Here is a 21,198-nt window from a genome sequence, read left to right on the forward strand (position 1 = left end):
TTCTGGCCTGCAGGTACATATGCGGAGCACTTATACAGAAAATATAAATAAGTAAATAAATAAAAATTTATGAAAGAATACCAGGAGAAAATAGTCTCAAGTTTCCCATGACACCCTGCAGAGGCAGGCATTTAACATGCTTGCTAACTTATTGTAATGACATAAATGGGCACAACAAAGCAGTTGCCATCATGGTTTTGAGGAAGGGGTAAACTGATGGCTTAGACGTTTAAAAGCTCAGCAAAAACTCAAATGTGGACTGAAGAGGAGGCTCGGTGCTTGAGAGTGCATACTGCTCTTGGAAGAGGACAAGAGTTCCGTTCACAGCACCAACATCAGGTAGTTCACAACGGGATCTTGCGCCCTCTCCTGACCTCTGCCGGTACTGCACCCAAGCGCACATTTCATCAAGTTAAGCCCGTTCCAAAGAGGACATTACTTGGCCTCCATCGCTCAGGAAGAAGTGGATTACTGTCTTGAATCATCAAGAACGAAAAATGACTCTCCTTAACTGTTGACTTTGTTTAAGAAAATAGGGAAGTGTGGCATGTGATTTAAAACGCTCTAGGACTTTTTCACTAAGGAACTCCACCCAGGAAAACACCGTTCTTCAATTTTGACATATATGAGGTATTTTGCTCTGAATCTATGTAGACTTGCGTGTGAGGTCGTTGGCCTAAGAAATGTACTTTCATGGCTTCCTAGTGGCTTTTGAACTTCCTAAAAATATTTTCAAGATACCTAGTTGGTAAGCTCTTGTTCTTTCAAGGAACTAGCTCTTGATTTTAGTTACCCCTGGTTGGGCCTCTACACTAGTGTGTGTGTGTGTGTGTGTGTGTGTGTGTGTGTGTGTGTGTGTGTGTGTGTCCTGCTTGAAGACTGATGAATAAGTTGTGTAGGATGGCATGTTGGTAAGTGTTTTAAAAAAATACACAGTTCAAACTTTAGAAATGGAAAAATACTCAGCCTCGTGTGTGTTTCTAAAACCATAACATCGAACCCTCTGGCTGATGACTCAAGCGAATGGCCTCTCTGTCTGCCGAGGCAGCAGCCTCCTGGTATCTTCTGCTCCCAGGGGGGATGAATTGGATTCTCTCTGTTTGCCCAGACAGCCCTGAGTCCTGTCTTTTTGTCCCTGGGCACAGGCAGCTGGCAGTACCACAGCGGCCTTTGCTTCTGCCTGTAGTAGCTAGTGGGTCCCCAGGACAGTGTGCTTAGGGTTTGGCTCCCTGTGGATAGCCTGAGGGAGGAGGCAGGAAAAGCTAACAGAGGGTGGCTTTGGGTTGCACTGGCACAGAACGGCTGACTCTTGTGAGTGAAATTTTCCGAGCAGACAGCAAACTTCAATGGAACAAAATGAACAAGCAATGGTCAGGAAAAGGTCCGTCTGGGGTTTGCTCAGGAACAGCCTTGATCTTGGTGTGTGTGTGTGTGTGTGTGTGTGTGTGTGTGTGTGTGTGTGTGGAGATTTTAAGGAATAGAAAGACAAAGGGTGAGGTGCCACACACCAGAATAATCCTTCCTGCCAGGGCCCTGGTCTTAGGTCAAAGGGCAATTTTTCTAGGTAATTCCACGTACAGAAAGCAGAAGAGAAAAACGTGGGCAGCTTTTTCTCCTCACTTCTCCTTCCTGCTAAGAGCTGTTGCCCACCCACAGAAGGGCAGCTGAGGCAGTTTTCTGTTGGGAGAGGCAGGCACCACGGAAGCTTTGAGGTAGACAATTGAACATGTCCCCAAGATGCAAAGAGAGAGGAGGCTGATTTCCTTTGATAGCAAATGCTTTACAAACCCAGGAACTCTTTGGAGGAAAAAAAAATGCAGCGTGGAAGAGAAGGAGTTGTAAAGAGTGTTAAGAACAAGACAACATTTCCAGGATTTAATGAGATGAAATGTTCCTTTCCCAAGAAAGTAAAGTGAGGCATGGGGAGAGGCAAGCCCCTTATTCCACATGCAAATGATCATGAGCGCGAGGCTGAGAGACCAGATACGGCCTTCTAAATATAAAAATTAATGAGAGAGACAGAGAATGGGGAGTGGGGGACCCAGAGAAGGATAGGTGGATGACGTTTAACCTTAAAGGAGCCCTGCTGACAGTTTGGCATGGCGGGGTGGGGGTGGGGTGGGGAGGGAGAGGGGGGGAGCGGGGAAATAGATTCCAGAAAGATTTTTTTCTGACCTCTTCGACCTTTTAGGTTGAAGCCAGCAGCATGGATGGGGAGTGTAGAGGAAAACAGGAAGCTGCTTAGGAAGGCTGAGACGCTGGGAGAGAGCCTGGAACTCGCCTGCTTCCTCCCTTCAGACTCCAGCAAGGGTGAGGTTTGTGTCCCTTCTGCTGACCAGTGCTCCACACCAGGCTCTCTCTACCCTGGGGGATGGGTCCTGGGGCTGGAGTGCACTTCCCTTTCGTCTTCCCAATATATTTGGAACTTTGCTCATTGCCATCTGGATCCAACCTTCTAAAGAGCTGGGCCCTTTCCCTCTGTCATCGTGAATATCCATGAAATGGCCTCTTAGCAATTTCCCCTAGAGATTTTGCTGGTATCAGCAGAACCGAATTTGGCCCTCCATCCAGAGAGGTGCTTAGTCAAATTTCTCTGAGCTCACTCTCAAGCACCCTGTACATTATACTTCAGTTGACGCCAACCCTTCTGAAGCCTAGCCAAAGGCTCCGGGACCCGAGATACCTTTTACAGAAACCGTTCTAACCCAAATTCTTTGTAAAGTTCACTGTTGGGGAAGTGGAAGCCCACGGACGCTGAGTCAATGCGTCTAGCTTGTCTGTGTAGCACAGATAAAAGGGAACTGATCTGCTACGTCATCCAGGCAGCCAAGACTGGCCCTGGAATTAGAAACCCCATCCTGTGACTCTTGGTCATGAGGGGCATCCATCCGGGAAACTCTGATTTTCAACACAGGCTACCTCCTGTTAGAAGGAAACCATTCTGTAGGTGCAAAGTGGTCCTGGGAGGATTATAATGACCATGGTTGCCCAGGCCTCAGAGTTTAGCCCTAGTTACAGACAGCTCTTGTTTCCTTCGGAGGAAGTGCTGGCCTGGACCGAAGCCCATCTGCGATGGAAGCCAGGAGTATCGCCTGCTCTCTTATACCTGTCCCACAAGCTGTCCCCTTATTCATTATTCAGGACCCACAGTTCCTTGGTTACAGTCACGCTCAGAATGCTTGTTCATCATGTGAATACTGAACGCTTACCAGAGCTTACGGTTAAAGACCAAAACTGCCCTTGGCACATTCTTTTGTGAACTGGACACTTTCGCTTTTGATTCGCAAGGAAACACCTTTCATAACCCACTCAGCCATCTCTATTCTCCACACGACTACTCATTCTGCTTCCCCACCCGCCCAAGCACGGCATCTCAACAGCAGTTGTCTAGCTGTCCACATTTCCAAGGTGACTAAACTGATGTCCTGTGGCAGGGTCAGCTGAGTCACCTTGAGGGACTGACGTAACTTCTCTGTGCCTTGGTGCTCTCGTGTTAAAATGGAGGTCATGATGGCAGTGACTTCCCAGGGCCATGGTGAGAACTGAGTGGCTTAATTATTCGTAGGGCAATTAGAACTGTGTTTGTACAGCAAATCCATACCTGCATCTTTGATAGTAACCTGGGCAGCACAGACATCAAGAATCAATTGGCGTCTTAAATCTGTCTTCGTCAACCCAGTACTTCTTGCTCTTTTAAAGCAATGAGCAGCCCTCCCTCAGAAAGCAATAAGCCAATCCCCAGTGCTGGATATATTTGAGGATCCAGCTACTATTTTATTTGGGAATCTGGTGGGGCTCCTGGATAAGGCAGCAGTTGAAATGGGGGTGCTCTCCAAGGGAAGGTAAATCATAGAGCCAATAAGTGGGGTTTTGTAGCCCACTTCCTGCCCCCATGGAAATTCTCCCCACTGCCAACTTTTGCAGACAGGGCATTGCTGTTTTCTCTGCCTTATTCCAGAAAGTTCTTCATAATACCACAGAATCAACTCCACCCTCCCTCTCCTAAAAGGGAATGCCATCTTTATGTGTCCCTCTGTGGCTGGGACCCACTACTGCCCTTCGTGGACAAAATAGAAGGACAGTGGCCAGATGTGTGTGTCCCCATCCACAGGGCTGTGCTTACTTGCAGTCATGTTTCTCGATTTCAAAGTGAGGGTTGAAGTTGAGGACGATCTTCTGGTTGGGTTCCGGTGCGTACACGACCCACTCACAGTTCTGGTGAGAGGGGTAGTCCTGGGGGTAACCCGGGGAGGTGATGTAGCCAGCATCCTTGGAATTCAGCCGACCTCCACAGGGTGGGTCTGGAAGAGAGGGAAACGGCACCAAAGGACTTGAGAGATGCTCCAGCAGCCTCCCTCGGCCTTCCCTCCCTCCCAGTGACTATTTTACAGACCTTTTATGGCAGTCCAGGAGACTAACCTATTTATTCATTCAGTGGAAGAGATTATTTCAGCTCTTCGCTCCTCGTAGCCACCCAACCACACACACACACACACACACACACACACACACACACAAAATCCAGAAGATGGTCATAAATATTCCAGTTACAAGAAGGCTGGAGATTATGAAAATAAGAGCATACTCTTAAGAAGTCTCCCTGCCTTTTCCTGTCTCCCTTTCTTGGCCACCTTCCTCTCTTCCTTCAAGCCTCCCATCTCTATCTTTGTCTCATAAATCCTTCATTTTATTGGGTGTCTCCTAGCCCAGCACAGGGAGCCAGCAGCCGGGCTCCAGGAACTGACAATCGTGGTTTTGTGGTACCAACCCACAAACCTGGCAACAATTACAAGAGGTGTAAGGAGGCACTTCCAGCTTTGGGCCAAAACAGGCCCTAGAGTGTGATTTCAGCTTGTTTTTTTAAAAGAACTGCCCCCCCCCAAACATTGAATTCCACGCACACCACAGATTTGATTTATTATTTCATTATACACCCAGTGGAAGGCTCTGTATTGGAGGATCCCTGGCTCCGATCTCAGCTTTTCCACAAAGGTGCTTTGTGTGGGGTGGACCAGACGCCTTAGCTTTCTGCCCACTGTCCCTCTGGCTCCGTGGCCACCAGAGTGTGCTGGTGCTTCTGGAAAGGGAGAGGCAGGGGAAGAGAGGGCTCCCCCCTCCTCCACGTCCCACGCCTCTCCTGGAGGTAAACAGGAGGGACGGGGCCACTTTCAAAGGCTGAAATGGTAGGTGATGACATTTCAAGATTCTCATCTATCCAGGAGGGACCGTCTGGCATCCTTAGCAGGGGTTCTTAGGAAATAGTGGGGTTTGCTTAATACCCCAGTTAGAGCAGAGGGGCACAGGAGACACAGAAGTATTCCGAAACCTCTTGGAGCCGTTCCTGAGCGTTGTGTGTCTCTGAGCATCAATCACGATTTAATACCGCCATCTGCATGGACCAGCATGGGCCCGTGAATTATGTATTACAGCTCAGCAGACACCCTCCAGGACGGGGGTCTTTCTCCTGTGTTCCCTCAAAGAGGGAATGGGTCATGCATTTTTAACTCTACAGGTGCACTTTAGCAGACGACCCTGTGTCTGTTGGCATTACTGTCTCCCAGCCCTCTGCTGCCGACTGCCAGCCTGACAGGCTTTAAATGCATAAATGATAGGCACGCTGCACAATGGTGGTGGGACACAAATCCACACGAGTAGCCTTTTTCCGGCATCTAGCTTCCAAGGGCTCACACTGTGCCGGGTTGAACTGCCCAGAATCTAATGGATTCAGGTCCATTTCCTACTGGGTAGAAAACAAAAGTGAGCCCGTTTCCTCGAGGCTAACAGCTACAGTACCATCCTCTACCTAATGACCCTGCATCCTCCCCAGGCCCGGAGGACAATGGGTCCACCCCTCCCACCCAGGTGCTTCCACCTCCCCTCCCCTGCCTCTGCAGCCCACGCCTGAGGGCTTTGCAGACAGGCCCCAAAGCGCTCCCCCAACGTGGGCACCAGTGTCTTCCAGCTGGTCACATGGTGGCCTATCAGTTATGGCTTCATTAGGTGAAAGGGGCGGGTAGAAGCCCTCCGACGAGGGTACTTAGAGCGGGCACTTAGCTCACTTGCTCTTTTGCCAAAGGAGCAGAGGAAAGAATGAGCTACTGGGCCAGGCCCTGCCACGTTTTTTTGGGGTGGTGGTTTTATTTATTTATTTATTTATTTATTTATTTATTTATTTATTTATTTATTTACGTACTTACTTACATATTTACTTACTTATTTATTTATTCATTTATGTATGCATGCATGTATGTATGTATGTATGTATTTATTTCCAAGAAAACTGCCCGGCCTCACCCTCACCCCCAAATGTGCCTTGGAACTTTCTCCTGTGTTCCCTTGAAGTTCCAAGGGGGGACTTGAGAACACAGGGAAACTTGAGCAGAGCTCCTGTTTAGTAACCTTATGGTTTCCCATCATGTAAGCAACCCCCCCCACCCCCGCGCCCTGCTTCTCTCCAATTAATCATTTTATTTTATTTTATTTTTGATTTTTCGAGATAGCGTTTCTCTGTGTAGTTTTGGTGCCTGTCCTGGATCTCGTTCTGTAGACCAGGCTGGCCTCGAACTCACAGAGATCCGCTTGGCTCTGCCTCCCGAGTGCTGGGATTCAAGGCGTGCGCCACCAACGCCCAGGCTCCAGTTCCTCTTAAAGGACGTTCTCCCCTCGACTCCCGGAACCCCAGGCCTTCTGCCTTTAGACCACGCACACAGACCAGCAATGGAGTCGGGAACAAAACTTCCTTCCAGAAAGGTTTCATTTCTTATCCGCACTCAGCCTAGTTACTGCCCCACAACAGAACTGTTGCTTAACTCTACCCTGCTCTGTAGTCAACAGTCTGCACTCCTGCTGTTGAAATTTATTAACTGAAAGGAAAAGGAAAACCCTCCTGCTTTCCCCTGTCTCCCCGCCCGCCCCCCATCAATTCTTTATCAGAAGAAAATCAAGACACTTAATGAAATATCTGTGGACTCATTAACATCTGCCTCAGTTGTGTGTTGTTAACCCTTTCAATACCCATACATTTATAAATGGGCATTCTTGCTCGGGCTGCATTCACACTCAGAAGCACACACACACAGATCCCGAGCTCCCATCAATTACATACACGTATCAGTAATTCACACTTCAGTCCTGTACACACGTTTGCACCCTCTCATAAAATATCACACATCATTTGCACAGACATATATCCACAAAGATAAATACTAGAATTTCTGTCTTATTTTTCTTGGAGAGAACTGAATTCTTGAAAGACAGCAGTAAAAACTGTAAAGAAAACACAGTAAATCCTTCTCCATCTCTTCTTGATAATTGATCTTTTCATTTCTAGATTGTGTGTGTGTGGGGGGGAGGGGCTTGCATGTCTTAAGTACAAGCTTGCCCCAATAAGAATTAGCTAGAATTTCTTGTGAAGCGCTAGATCATCCTTTACTTTGTGGGCCTTTATTGTGCTCCCAAAGAACTTCATAAACGCTTTCTGTCTGGTTTCAGAGCCGTCGAACCAAGTGGAGAGAAAGTTGAACTCAAGGGCAAAGCCCTTAAGGCCAGTCTCACACCAGGAGGGAACCAGACCCTGCTAAGGCGGGAGCCACTGAGCCTGTTTGGTGAGCTGACGAGGGAGTTCATTTTGTAACTATTCAGTGCACACCTTTCACCTGGGGCCAATCTATTTCCCACAGAGAAGGAGCAGACACGTTTGGGAGGGAAGCCTGAGGGGTGAGCTGGGCAGGTCAGGGGTCAGTGGGAGAGAGGACCTGGTGAGACACCTTCACACACATAACTTCTAGGGAAGAGAAAGCTAACTCTTACAGTCTCAGAGTTTAGATTTTTCCCTCTTCGTGAATACTTAAGTGCTTTTATTTGAAAAGTAAAATGCCAATTTCCCCCCCCTAAATTTCTACATCTCTGCTCATATCACCTAGTTGAGCACCATCTAATCTGCCTATGGGTTTCCTGATACTGCCCCCACACCCCACTGAAGATTAAAGAATTTCCTACTCCTTCACTTAGGCCCTCCTAGAGAGCCTGAATTAAGACAGAGCTCCTAATGGTATTGCCTGAATTTGATGATAAAAACTCAGGGCAGACTTTGGTGAGGATTTTGCCTTTTTTTTTAAAGATTTATTTATTTTGTATGTGTTATATGCATGAGAGCTTTGCCTATATGTATGTATGTGCACCACATACATGCCTGGGGTCCTTGGAGGCTAGAAGAGGGCACCTGATCTCCTGGAACTGTCCTGGAGTTAAAGATGGTTGTAAGTGACCATGTACAGGGTACTGGGAACTGAACCTGAGTCCTCTCCGTAAGAACAGAAAATCCTCTTCTCCAGCCATCTCTCCAGCCCCCTGTGCTGAGCTCTTCTGAATAATCAGAATTCTGACGGCTTGCTTCAGCAGCAGAGTCCTGTGACCCCAGGTGGAGACCATATAGACCCTGAGGTTAGCAGACTGGAAAGAGAGCATGAACAGGGGCACTCGGTAGTTGGCTGACTCTGGGAGTAGTGAGGTAACAGTCAAAGGTGTGTGTGTGTGTGTGTGTGTGTGTGTGTGTGTGTGTGTGTGTGTGTGTGTGGTTATTGAGCGGTGGTGGTGAGCGCTTGACATTGGTAAAAAGAGGGGAGAAGCTTACTTCTTACTTGAGTGGGGCCTCCCTGGGTGTCACCTTTATATATTTAATCCAATGTGGACTATAGTAGGTAGGAGTTGTCTTTTTTTTTTTTTTTCTTTTTCTTTTTCTTTTTTTTTTTTTTTAGACAGGGTTTCTCTGTGTAGTTTTGGTGTCTGTCCTGGATCTCGCTCCATAGCCCAGGCTGGCCTCGAACTCACAGAGATCCACCTGGCTCTGCCTCCTGAGTGCTGGGATTTAAGGTGTGCACCACCACCGCCTGACAGTTATGCTATTTTTTTTAAGAAGTACTCTTTCCCCTTGGATGAAAACTCTACCCAGAATTCCAAGTACAATGGAGGCAAAAGAGAAAGTCTCCTTGGATGCTCCCAGGAAAGGAACCAGGAAACTGAGAAAGTCACTTTGGCTTCTAGGTTCTCCCCTCACTTCTCATGGGATTCTCCGGGACCTCCTGGATCTGTGTGAAACCCACTGAGCTTGGATCTCTGTGACTCTACCATGCCACAGAGACAAGAGGGTAGATTAGAGACATTTACTTCTCATGTGGGCATCCCCCACTCCTCTGTGGTTCCCCCTTCCACGGTTTCAGTTATTTGTGGTCAAAGACATTGCCATACCTTGATGACCCTTCTTCTGGCACATAGTTAGGTCAATAGTAGCCCAACATAGTTGTTAAGTCCTTCTTAGTTATTGACTTCACTACATGATAACACACAGAATCATTGATAGAAGAAAGAGCACATTCACAACAGTAGACAGATGACAGATAGATGATAGATAGGCTATATTCACATACCTTTTTATTACGGTATACTATTGTAATTGTTATATTTTATTATTAGCTATTATTAATCTTTTAGTGTGCTTCATTTATAAATTAAACACTGTCACAGGTACATATGCATAGGAAAGCATGTATAGTGCGTTGGGCACTATCCATGGTTTCAAGCATCTGCTGGGAGTGCAGAACCTTTCCCCATGGGCATGGAGGGGCTACTGGATGCTTGAGGGTCACTGTGTACTGCATCACTTCCCTTGGGAACCTTTTACAACTTAGTCTTTGCTCACAACATAATCCCATCCTGCTCTTAATCCAACATTACTTCCATCTATTATTACTTCCATTATTCATAGCAAGGCAAAGAAGATGCTCCTCTTCCCCTACTTAAAAATGGGAGGTTGCCACCTTCTCCCATCACTGGCTGTTTCTGGACGGTTAACTGGAATAGCACTGGGTGGGGATAAAAGAGCCTCATAATCAAATCTAGTCACACCACTGGCAAGCTGTATGGCCTTGGGCAAGTGAGTCCACCATGCTGAGACTTTCCCTCTCCTCTGAAAGACTATTTCCAGTTCTAGAATTCAAAGCCCATACCATGAGGTGGGGGAGAGTTCCTATCACCTGACCAGTGACCTCAAATTCAAAGGGTTCTCTTCTTCCCAAGACAATAAGGTGTCGCCACCCTTTGGTTTGTTTATTTGGGAAGGCGGAAACCAAATGCTAGCTAGGGTCTCCACTTGAGCATGCCCGTCTTGCATTATGGAGAGTCTGAATGTCTCTTTTAATCACGTTAGCTGTATCGATGTGAGCTTCTGAACTGGCTCTTGGGCTGCTTGTTTATAAATGGTATGGATACACAGCTCCTTGTGTGAGCATGTCAACAACAGGGATGCATGGAGAAAGACCAAGAGTAGCGTCATCAAATCCCTCACCCAGACCATCTAAGTCCTTTGCTTGGGTTGGGGTTTTAGCCAAATTTTGCTCACTAACTCAGGCTAAGCTTCCTTGAAGAGTTATTTCTTCGAGCTGAGGCTAGATTTTGTTTTATTCAAAGTGACTTCAGCCTGTCACAAGGCAGTCTCATAAAATCCATATCTTGGCTTGAGCTGGGGAGAAATGAGCCAATCCATCAGCCCAGGAATGCGGCCGTTTGACCACTTCCTCAGGCGACGAGGAGGGGGTGCAATCTCCTCCATTTATGAGGCTGGGTGGCAGTGAGCAATTGACTCCTGGAGGTACGGCAAATGAGAACCCCCGTGAACGTTCGCCATGATAAAGTTCAAAATCTGAATAAAAGAACCATCTGGGATGGGAGGGAAGACGAGGAACGGGAAGCAGGAGAGGAAGTCAGCACATGAGCAAGAAAGTCAGGAGGAAATGAAACAAGCCCTCCTCTTCCACATCTCCAGCTCGCCTAGGCCACAACTGGAAGACGGAGGGGGGGGGGCGGGGGGCGGGGGGGGGGGGGGGGGCTGGAAGTAGGACCTTTGGACCGCCTCTCCCCTTCGATCCGGATGCTAAAAATGCCCCGCCACTTAGTCGGAAAAATGTAGGTTTGACGTGATTACCTCCCCTGACCTTGAATCATGCCACCTGTGGTAACCTTATTATTTGTCATCTTATATCATCAACAAATGCAGTTCCAATAGGGCAGCCGATATAATGTCATTAGTTTGTATTTATGTCCTCTCTCTTCCAGACCTCACTGCAAATGCAGTTTTGATGCCATTGATGAGAGATCTGGGATTACAAATCCTGACCGTTTTAACAGACATTTGGGAAAGGAAACAGAAGAAGAATAATTTTGAGGTCCCTCCAAAAACCAAAGGAAGGGAGGGGGAGCTAATAAAATATATATAAATATATATATATATATATTTTTTTTTTCAGTTATTTTGATGAACTAAAGCTTAGGTTGAAATGTCAATTGCTCCCCCTTGGTTAGCACATGAAACTCGAACTCCCTGGCCTTGCAAATTGGGCCTTGCATTAAGCCCAAGCCACTATTTCTAACTTTATTGGCAATTATTTCCGACCGTGTATTCTACACTACAGCTTCCCTAAACAAACCCAGCGTGCATGTCTCTGCTCCCACCTCCCTTTCCCCCTGAATGCTTTCTTTACTAGAAATCGCCCCCATATAGGACCCTTCTTCACCTCCACACCAGGAGTACCAGGGACTACCTCTCCCTTCTCTGTACCTCAAAAGCTGGAAGAGTTCAAATGACCTTATCCACTCTGCTACACCACCAGCCGCCTGAGGCCAAGGATCCTTCCCCATCCATCCTTGGCAAGTCCTATGCCACCAAACCCAGCGTCTTTCCCAACTGTCAGATTCAATGAGATTTTGCCAATTAAGTAATTAAGATGGAATTAGAATAATACTATTTTATCACAATAGAGTATCACTAGATCTCGAAAATTCATTTTAGCACAAATTATAAAAGACCAGCCACTACCCTTCCCTTCCTATCATTGACTGCTATTAAATACAGATTTTAAAATGGTGGATTGATCATCTGGGGTAATAACACGAAGGCACAGACCAAGGTGGGCTTAATGTGAACTAGATCTCCAAGGACACCCTAAGTTTGGGTCCTGATGAAGTTCAGTGGATACACACGTTGTATCTAGCAGCAGCAAACCTGATATTTTTCCTGAAGCTTTTTGTTGATTGTTTATCATTTGTTGTTCCTTCTCACTCGAGAAGGTAACTTCCAAATACTGTCTATCAGTAGCACTGGCAAGACACCAAACCACAACAGCGTCATCAGGGAGCCATGCTGGTAGTGGGTTTTCTCCTACGTGACTTCAACTTGCCTCTTTCCACTCAACCTGTCCTGTGCCTTTATCTCTGGCTCCTACTGTGCCTTCAGGGAACATCTGTTTTATTTTCCCCCATTTATTCTCACAATTATTATTATCATTTGGTCCAGTAATTTGCAATTCCCTTTATCTTCTTCAAGGACTGGCTCTCTCCAGAACCTAATCGCTACTTATCAGAACATCTTTGGGGGCTGGGAGCAGGGTACCAGATTTCTCTCTCTCTCTCTCTCTCTCTCTCTCTCTCTCTCTCTCTCTCTCTCTCTCTCTCTCTCTCTCTCCATCCCTCCCTCAAATGGCCAGGAACCCTTTATACTGCAAGCTACTGGGAAGAACTTCCCTTTTATTCCCACTCACCCCCTCTTTTTTTCTGGATTAGATTATGCCTCTTTTATGAAGACCCAGAGGGAAATGGGACTATTAAGGGTCTTGCTGGGTAAAAGCTATTTGTTTTTCTGATGACTCTTTTTTTTTAGTTCAGTTGCTGAGGGGACTTGATGCCAGAGGAGAAGTTATTACAAATTTGAAAGAGTGCCTTAAACACAGCCTTCCCTGCTGAGCACACTTTCAGTCAGGAGGGATGGAAAGGGGTGGGGGAGGGGAGGAACAGAAAGAAAAAAAAAGACAGATTTAAAGGGGGAGGGAAAGAGAGAACATGGAAAATAGAATACGGAGGAAAAGGATGCAAAGAGGAGACATCCCTTTGCTGACACGAGATCCAGCGGGAGGGACCGCCCTGTGAAGAACTAACTTTGGGAAGGAGAGAAGCTGGTGCTTACAAAACCCAGACAAAGGTTTAGTGAGAGAGCCGCTGAGCATGAATCAATCTTATAAAAATAAAACAAACTTCCCACAGTTGTTGGAGAGTGCTTTGTGTGAGCATGAGATGGTTAGCCCCACCGGAGCTGTCTCCAAGACGGAATGAGGTCAGAATAGGTTCATCAAGCATCCAGTCTAAGTGATGTCAATGCCGCACAGCCATCCTGAGTAGGGACTGTTACCAAACACACCCTTTACAGATCAGGAAACTGAGGCACAAGGTGATCCAGTGCTCTGGTGGCACAGAGTACTTAGAATACAGGGCTGGCAACTGGCTGAGCTGGACTGTAAACCTGGACGTCATGGTGGCTCCCAATTATTGAGACAGACGCCAAGCAATCCAACGCCAGTGCTCTCAAGCTCCAGTGATACTTACGGGTGGCACTTAGGGAAAGATAAATATTTTGCCCCCATTCAATACTCTTTTTCTCTGCCCATGGCAGTGACTGGCCAGTGTGGACAATGAGGGATGTGTTCAAGGCTGGGTGTGAGCAGCCTGGAGAACTAACACCTTCTCCATTGCCCACACGCAGGCTCCCTGTGATGCTGCAGGGTGCTTTTTCCTGTATTCTGGAAGCTCTGCGTGGGGTGTGGGGGAGGGTGGTAGGATGCTCAGGTCTGCAGTCACGTTTCACAGCATCACAGATTTTTTTTTTTTGTCAACACCCATTCCTTCCTTTTCTTCTCCAGCCTGCAGCAGCTTCTCTGTCCCAACTGCCACGTTGTTATTGTTCTACCGGAGAGAAGCAGCATTTTCAGAAATGGGGGATTTATTTTTATAGCACAGCTGGTCTGCCAAAGGTCACATAATTTGGCAACATTCCCAGTGGTTAAAAATTAATTTCTCCTTATTAATACAACCCAGGTCCCATAGGATAGAGGCTCAGTCTTATCTAAACTTGACAGCTTCCTAAACCTTTAGAAGCTTTCTCCTGGGCCAGCCACGGGACAAGGCCAGTGTGTCCTGGAATCCAACCCCACTAAACCTGGCTCGGGAACGAAACCGTTAAATATTGGGCCCTTTCTCTATAAGGCAGATAGATAGTCTTGAGAAATGCAATAGGACCCCAGAGTTGGGGGGGAGAGGGGTATGGGACACACACAACTTCTGTGGTGTCTTCCAGAAACGGGTTAATCATCCTCTTCCAAAGCTAGCAGTAAGTAAATCCTTTCCTGGAAGGAATAGGACAATGGCTAACTCCTGGGGCTCAAAAAAACACATCTGCCGTTCGAGGTGGATACCTCATCTGGCAAGTGATGGCCAGATGATAAAATACCTCAAATATGTTCATACCGCCATGAACTCCGGCTCCAAGGTCACTTTTTAGGACTCCTTCGTTCAAGGAATTTCAAATGTGTTATGCTTGTCAAAGACAAAATAACAGTAAATTTGGGTCTGGGTAAATTGCCTTTCCTATTTGATTCATAATCTGGCAACTTGTCAGTCTTTAGAAGGAGCAAGGCTTCTATCAGCCAAGCAGGGGTGGGTGCAGGTGTTTTATAGAGAAGATGGCCGAGGAAACAAGGACTGGCTAGTTACTCTCCTTACCAGGCTAAGGCAAAGGGGACTTCAAATCCAACTGATTCAGATAACAAGGCCTCCTTCTCATTGGTTGCTGGGACTCTGCCGTTTTGTTTTTGTTTTTAAATCGGCCCAGTTCAGAGTTCAGTTGGAAACATGGCCAGGATTTAGCACAAGGGCTTCCAATTGGATTTGGTCTCATCTGCTGGCTGGTGAAAAGGGCCAATCAGAGACAATGCCCATCCATTTTACTTAGCATGCTTCGTGCTTTCTACAAAGGAAACAATCTCACCTTCATATCTTTCCAAACTGGATCTTTGGGGAACATGTTCTGAAAACTGCCAGTGAGTGAGCCTGGCTCTGGAATTCTGTCAACTCAGAAATGTTCCACACTTGGTCAGTTTATTCTTTTAATTGCTTGAATGAAGAGTTGAAGGAGATGGAAAACACCTGGGACCTCAGCTCCACCCCCCCCCCCCCCCCCCCCGCCCCACACTGCCTCCCTCTCCTCAATAACTGTTGCTTGCACTCACGCCTCATTGCGTAGGAACTGGTCTTTGCACTCTTCCCTTTTCCTAGACCTCGAAGGTGGAACCTGAAGAATGCCCAGCCATTGAACAGCAGGGGGCTGGAGCCATTTGGTAGACCGCAGGGGTCCGGTCGGGAGAGCCCAGCCTCCAGTCCCTGAAGCTTTCCAATCTCACACTTTGCTAGCCGAGTGCTCGGAGGGCTCCGTGGGATGACATACAACCCCACACTGGAGGCGCTGCTGGGCACTCACTCTTCTCCCTGGTGCATCCTGGACAAGTAAGGGCTCGCCTAAAGCCCTGTGGGGCGCTCTCCTCTGTTTTATCCTGTGTACTCAGTTGGCAACCGGTTACAGCCTCATCGCCTCCAATGCTAGCTTCTGGGGAAAAGGTGACGAGGCACTTACTTAATGAGGGCAGGAGACCAGTCCCCGGAGCTCTGAGTAGGCTGGCTGTTTGGAATCCGGGAGTTTACAGTTTTACTTGTAAATGATTATCCCCATCCGCGGCCATGGAGCATTTTGGGGGAGACAGTCTGAAACACTCCTCAACCCCCCTATCAAGTCCTTGGACTATCACTGCTGCTCTTAGCGGATCTGTTTGACCTCGGACCCTGTCTCCCACAGCCAATTTACACCTCTTATCTGATCACCCAGCTCAGACTGAAGGTTGAATTGACCGAGTCAGTCCGTGTCCATGGCAATGGTGTTAAAGGCCACCACAGATCAAAGCTCTCCTGGAGTAAGAAGGAAGGGGGAGATGGTTATGGGGGATCTGGCTTCTTTTGGCCCCAAGCCATGGGTCTCGTGGGGGCTGGGGGAGGGGGCCGTAGACAGTAAGCCTGGGAGTTGCCCCCTTCTGAAAAACCCACGGCAGGAACCGAGCGATTTCCTGGGTAGAATGCAGCAAGCCCCAGCGGATCCATTCTAATACAGCAGTTTACTGGCCCGGCGCTGCTGGAAACGGCTAGCGCCAGGGGGCTCTCCTCTCTGTCAGAAACTGAAAAGAAAGGAGGCAGAGGGAGCGAGCTAAGCAGGGAGTCCACGCCAGTAAACCCGAGCGTCCACTCCCTTCCCTTCCAGAAGAAATTCAACCGGAGCCGCAGAAGCTGCGGCAGGGATGGAAGGATCGGTTAAGAGATCTGGAAAGCTGATTCCTCTGCGCCCCCCCCCCCCCGGCCCCCGAGCCCCCGGAGATCTCCAGAGTGTCGCTCAATCCGTTCCACGCCCCCTCACACACGCAACGCCCACCTTAGGACAGTCGGTCGACTTGTGCCCTCCACCCTGATGCTGCCCTAGGGGCTGGCTGGTGGGACATTCTAGCCACGCAGTCGCCAGTCCGAGGCGAAGGGTGGGGGCAGCCGTTTAATCACAGCGCGCCTCGCCTCCGTTAACTTGTGTTGATATTAAAAAGAAATCAATCAGGGAAACTAAAGCATCGGTCGTGAACACTGTATTTTTTTTCCCACGTGGACACGGGCTGCCAGGAAAGGGAAGGGGGGAGGCGTGCGTGCAACCCGCCAGCAGGTAACTGCAGTGGCTGCTCTGGAGGACAGCCGCAGCCACGACCTAACTTTCTGGCATGGGCGGCATCAGGGAAATGCCGCAGGCTTCTACCCGGGGGTGTCCTTACTCGGGAGAAAGAGGAGGAGGGGACCGGCCTGGAGAAGTCCTAGGCGGCCGATTTAGTACAGGCTGCAGCCTTGGTTCTGCTTTTGCTGGAAATATTTTTTGCCTAATAGAATGTTTATGGATTGCTCAGCTCTGTTTCTGCTGCGTAGCCCAAACAAATCGATGCGGCGGTAGGGACCGCTCTGGGGGATGGGGTGGTGGGGGGTGGAGGTGGGAGCGCTGGGGGGCGCCCACGTCTCGGCCACGTGGATGCCCGCGCCGCGTGCTCTTCACCTGTTCCTGCGCTCAGGCGGACGCTAGCCGCACTGTGCTCCCGCAGGCCGGGCAAGTGGCGCGCATTCCTGCGGCTTAGGCTGCCTAGCTGCTTCCCGCCTCTCTCCGCCCTCGGTGCTGCAATCCCATCCGGGCTTCCTGCCTCCCCGGTCTGGCTAGCGCCGGGATCTTTCGGCCTCAGGCCCCCCAGCCTCTCAACAAGCCGGTTCTCCAGGGGCTGCGGCGAGCTTGCAGAGCCTAGTGCAGCGTGGGGGGCAGGAGGGGGCGCTCGGAGCTGGCCCAGCCCAGCTGCCCAGAGTTCGCCAGCCCCGGGCGGGAGGCTACGCGCCTGGGAGCGGGATGCACAGTGCCCACATCGCCTTCCAGCGGCCAGGGACCGCCCGGGTATTTGCTCAGTTGCCCCCCACGTGTGCCCGCCACCTTCTTTCCCGGCTTCCTTCTCGGAATAGGTTCCCGCTGCCGCCGTAGTGCCGGGACCAACCCACCTCCTGGCGGGCGCACATGGGGTGAGTCAGAGGTCTAGCTTGGCCTCGCCCTTAGCCACCCGGGCTAGGTCTCTGGGTACCAATCAGTTGCTCGATTGAAACCGTGACCGGCGATCGATCGCCTTTTTGGGGACTCGGATAATATCTACTCTGGGCGGGTGGGCGGGTCCCACCCCCGGGTCCGAGATTGCCCGCCGGCTTAGGGGGTGACCTGCTTCGCACTCCGCGCTTTAGAGCTTCTCTGGAAGTGACGCAGTGAGACCAGGGATTGGGATGGGAGGGGGCTCTGCAGAGAGCGCGGGAGGCAGGTGGCAGAGCAGGAGTGGGTCCGAGCGGGTGTCGTACACACACACACACGTACGTACACATACTCCACGCGGCGCTCAGGGACAGATGTGCGAACATCTGGGATAGGAGATGGTCCCCGAGTCTTCACAGTCCCTTTCGCTCCGCACATCACTGGGAGCCTGAAGTTGTTATGCGTGGTGTGTGTGTGTGTCCGTGGGCGCGCACTCGCGCACCCGGGCCTACCGGAGTCCGCTCCTGAATACATAATATACCGTGGGCATTCTCAAGGAGCGCGCGTGTGCGCGCGCACGCACAGACATATATATACACACATACCCAGCAAACCACACACATACATAATTTACGCAGCATTCAGGTTCGTGGGAGGTAATTTAATTTCAATTCAAGCTGGGAATTCAGAATTAAGGGAGGACCGAATGCGAGGCCCAGAAATTTTCCCCAGGACGGACCTGCACCCATGCTTTAGCTCATGCTTACAGCTGCCTGTAGGACCAGTTACCGCAGAGAAGGAGCCGGAAAGGCTTGGATTTGAGTCTCAAAGGCTCCCCCCCCCCAAACCCTCAAAAGACAGCAGAAATAAAACCCATACATCTCCCACATAAGTGGCTGTAGGTGTGTGTTGGGGAAGGGACAAGAAGCTTGGCAGACACTAAGCTTTCTCCTCAGGACCGGCTAAGCACGGTGCGGGGATGCCAGAGTGGCTGTAGGGAGCGAGTCCCATCACTGCGGCTGGCTGTCACCTCCCAAGCACCTCGAGGTAAAAGCACTTCTCTGAGTTTTTGTCTTTCCCTCCCTTCCTCCCCTCACCATTTCCTTGGTCGATGGAATCCCATTCACTATCACCTGTAGCAGCAACTGCAAGAGTTTCATCAGGTTCCAGACACTGTCTCCGAGCGGAGAAAAGCATCCCCTCCCAACACACACACACACACCCCGGAGCAATTCCAGGGAGGAAGAACCGCATTCCCTGAGACCAGAGACCTGCTTTCAGGGGAGGTATCCCTGGCCGGCACTCCACAAAGGCCGGCCCTGGACTATCCTAGGCCCAACTCTGCTTGCTTATCTCTACAGCCTGTGTCCACACACCCTTCTGGGCAGTGCTTGAGACTACATTCCACTCAAAAGTTTCTAACCACTTCACAAGACCGAGAGACCTTCCAGGGGCATGCAGTTTCTTTTATCTTTTAGTACATTTTTTTTTTTAGAGAACATGATTTGCTTTCCCAGAAAACACATGGATTCAGGATAGAGTGGGAGCTACCAACTGCCCACGGGGAAGCCCATCTGAGCCACACACTAACTTGCTCCACTAGCTTCATGAAGCCCTCGGTTCCTGGGATGTACCCACCCATTCTGCCAAGAATCCACGCATCTGAAAACCAAAGCTAGACTCTTGTTTTTTTTTCCCCTCAAGCCCTTCTTCAGCTAACATTGCTCCATGTAGCTAAGTAGAGGGAATGCAAATGATTTATATTTCCCTGGCTAGGTTGAAGAAACTCAAGGGAGATGTGTTCTGCTTCAAGACAGGAAAGAAAAAAAATCCCCAAAACTGTAATGCAAAGGCTTTGTAGTATTTTTAAACCTTTGATTCAGTCCATATGTGACATCTGAACACCGCCAAATTCTGTTACAAAACACACACACACACACACACACACACACACACACACACACACACACTCCTAGCAAGAGAGAAAAGTTGGGTTTAGTAGCCCTGGTGGTGTAAAGAGGGTCGGCTGAGTTCTCCCTTTAAATTATTGAGTATTGAGGGAGCCTCCTCCTGAGCGGGTTTTGCGTGGCCTCTCTGCGTTAGCAGTCGCCTTTAAAGGAGAGGGGGGAGAAACATGTAAAAAATAATAGAAAAACTTTGAGGGGGCTTACCTGGTTGGCTTCTCACTTTGTGTCCTGAAAAGTACAGAGCTAAGAAAACCCAGGTAAGAGGGAACATATCCATTTTTGAAAGAGAGGCTTTCTCCAGGGCTAGGCTTGTGGAATCTCGTATAATTATGTCTTTGTGTTTTTCCTCTCTCTAATTTTCTTCCTTGTGGTGTCTTCTGTAAAGGTCTCTAATGGCCAGCGTTTCCCTCCTGGGTCCTGGTGGCCCGTCTGTCTTCACCTTTAATTCTTGCTGGAATCCCCACCTCACTAGGAGATAGCTTCTGGAATCAGCAAAGAGGGAGCAAGCTGGGGTAAGCGGGGGACCGGTTTTCTCTTCAAACCCAAACGCGTGTATGTTCTCTCCAGTTCCTCAAAGTGTCATTTCCTTTATCCTACAACATCACGAGGGTTTCCCGAAAGCCAAGCGTAAAATAATAGTAATGATAATAATAGTCAAAGCCAAGACTTGCCCTGGGCATTACACGGCCCCTAGGCAGCTGTGTGATCTCAGAGGCGCAAACTGACACAGGTCCCCCACCGGCGGCACCCGGGACACACACGCGGGCAGAGACACCGACCGCTGGACAGGCGGAGTGGGAGGCAGCCAGCCTCCGGGCTCTTGTCCTCGCCGGGTTCCCTCAGCGGGAGCCTCCCCCGGCGGCTACACCCGCTTGGCCAGTCTCTCGAGGGGAGCGCGAGGCAGGAAGCGGCGGCTGCCGGGGCTGCTGCTGGTGCTGCTGCGGGTGCGGCGGCGGCGGCGGCGGCTGGGATCGCCCGCGAGTGTGCGAGCGGCTCTCCGAGTTCGCTGGCGCCCGCCCTCACCTCCACCTCGCCCAGCGGCCGGCCGAGTGTCTGCGCTTCTGAGGATGTGCCGGGGGCGGGCTGCGGGCTGATGCCTCGCTCGCCTCCTCTGCCTCCCCTCCGGCTCCCCCCTCGCCTTTTCAGGCCGAGCAGCATGTGGATGTCAGAGCCGCGGCAGAGCGATCCGATTACGCGCCGGCTCAGGGCCCGCCCCTTCTGTGTTCCTGATTAAAGAGGCAGCGGCGGAGACGCGCGGCGCAGAGCCCAGGGCCGCGGCACCCAGCTCGGGCGGGGCGCTGGGGGCTCACCACCCCGCGGCCGCGCGATCAAAGTTAAGGTGCCTCGCACCCCGCCGCCCCTCTGCCAGCCCCGCACCTCCCTCCCGCCCTGCGCACCTCGGTGCGGGGCTGCGGGTGTGTCACACCCCGAGGATGGAGCGCCCTCCCTTCAGGGCGCGCTGCCCCTGCCGGGAGGAAAACTCCGCGGAGCTCGGGAAATGCTTGTTCCCCCCCCCCCCGCTAAATTCCGAGACTCGGGTGCCACACACGCAGAATCCGACACAATGCCACCTGCAATGGCGTTGCAGGAGGAGTTTGGGTGGCGGACTGTGTTTGGGGTAGGGAGACTGTCGGCGGCTCAGCCATGTGTTCCCAGAGGCAGCGGTGCGTGGAGGCGACACACACCGTCAGCCCTAGCTGAGGGCAAACCCCAAATACTCCT

At 50.1% G+C, this 21,198-nt stretch overlaps 1 protein-coding gene across 3 annotated transcripts in view; it reads right to left on the reverse strand.

Annotated features, from left to right (window-relative positions):
- The window catches only part of Nrp2 (neuropilin 2), a 119,151-nt gene extending 98,245 nt beyond the window's left edge, over nt 1–20,906 (reverse strand). For all 3 annotated transcript variants that reach the window (XM_015993914.3, XM_006975011.4, XM_006975012.4), the window contains exons 1-2: nt 19,681–20,906; nt 4,124–4,301 (exon numbers count right to left, since the gene is read on the reverse strand). In XM_015993914.3, the coding sequence (XP_015849400.2) occupies nt 4,124–4,301; nt 19,681–19,753 (251 nt within the window). In that variant the 5' untranslated portion in view covers nt 19,754–20,906. The remainder of the gene's footprint in view (nt 1–4,123; nt 4,302–19,680) is intronic.
- Nucleotides 20,907–21,198: the final 292 nt, after the last annotated feature.

Source organism: Peromyscus maniculatus, chromosome 13, assembly GCF_049852395.1.
Source record: "Peromyscus maniculatus bairdii isolate BWxNUB_F1_BW_parent chromosome 13, HU_Pman_BW_mat_3.1, whole genome shotgun sequence".
Taxonomy (NCBI): domain Eukaryota; kingdom Metazoa; phylum Chordata; class Mammalia; order Rodentia; family Cricetidae; genus Peromyscus; species Peromyscus maniculatus.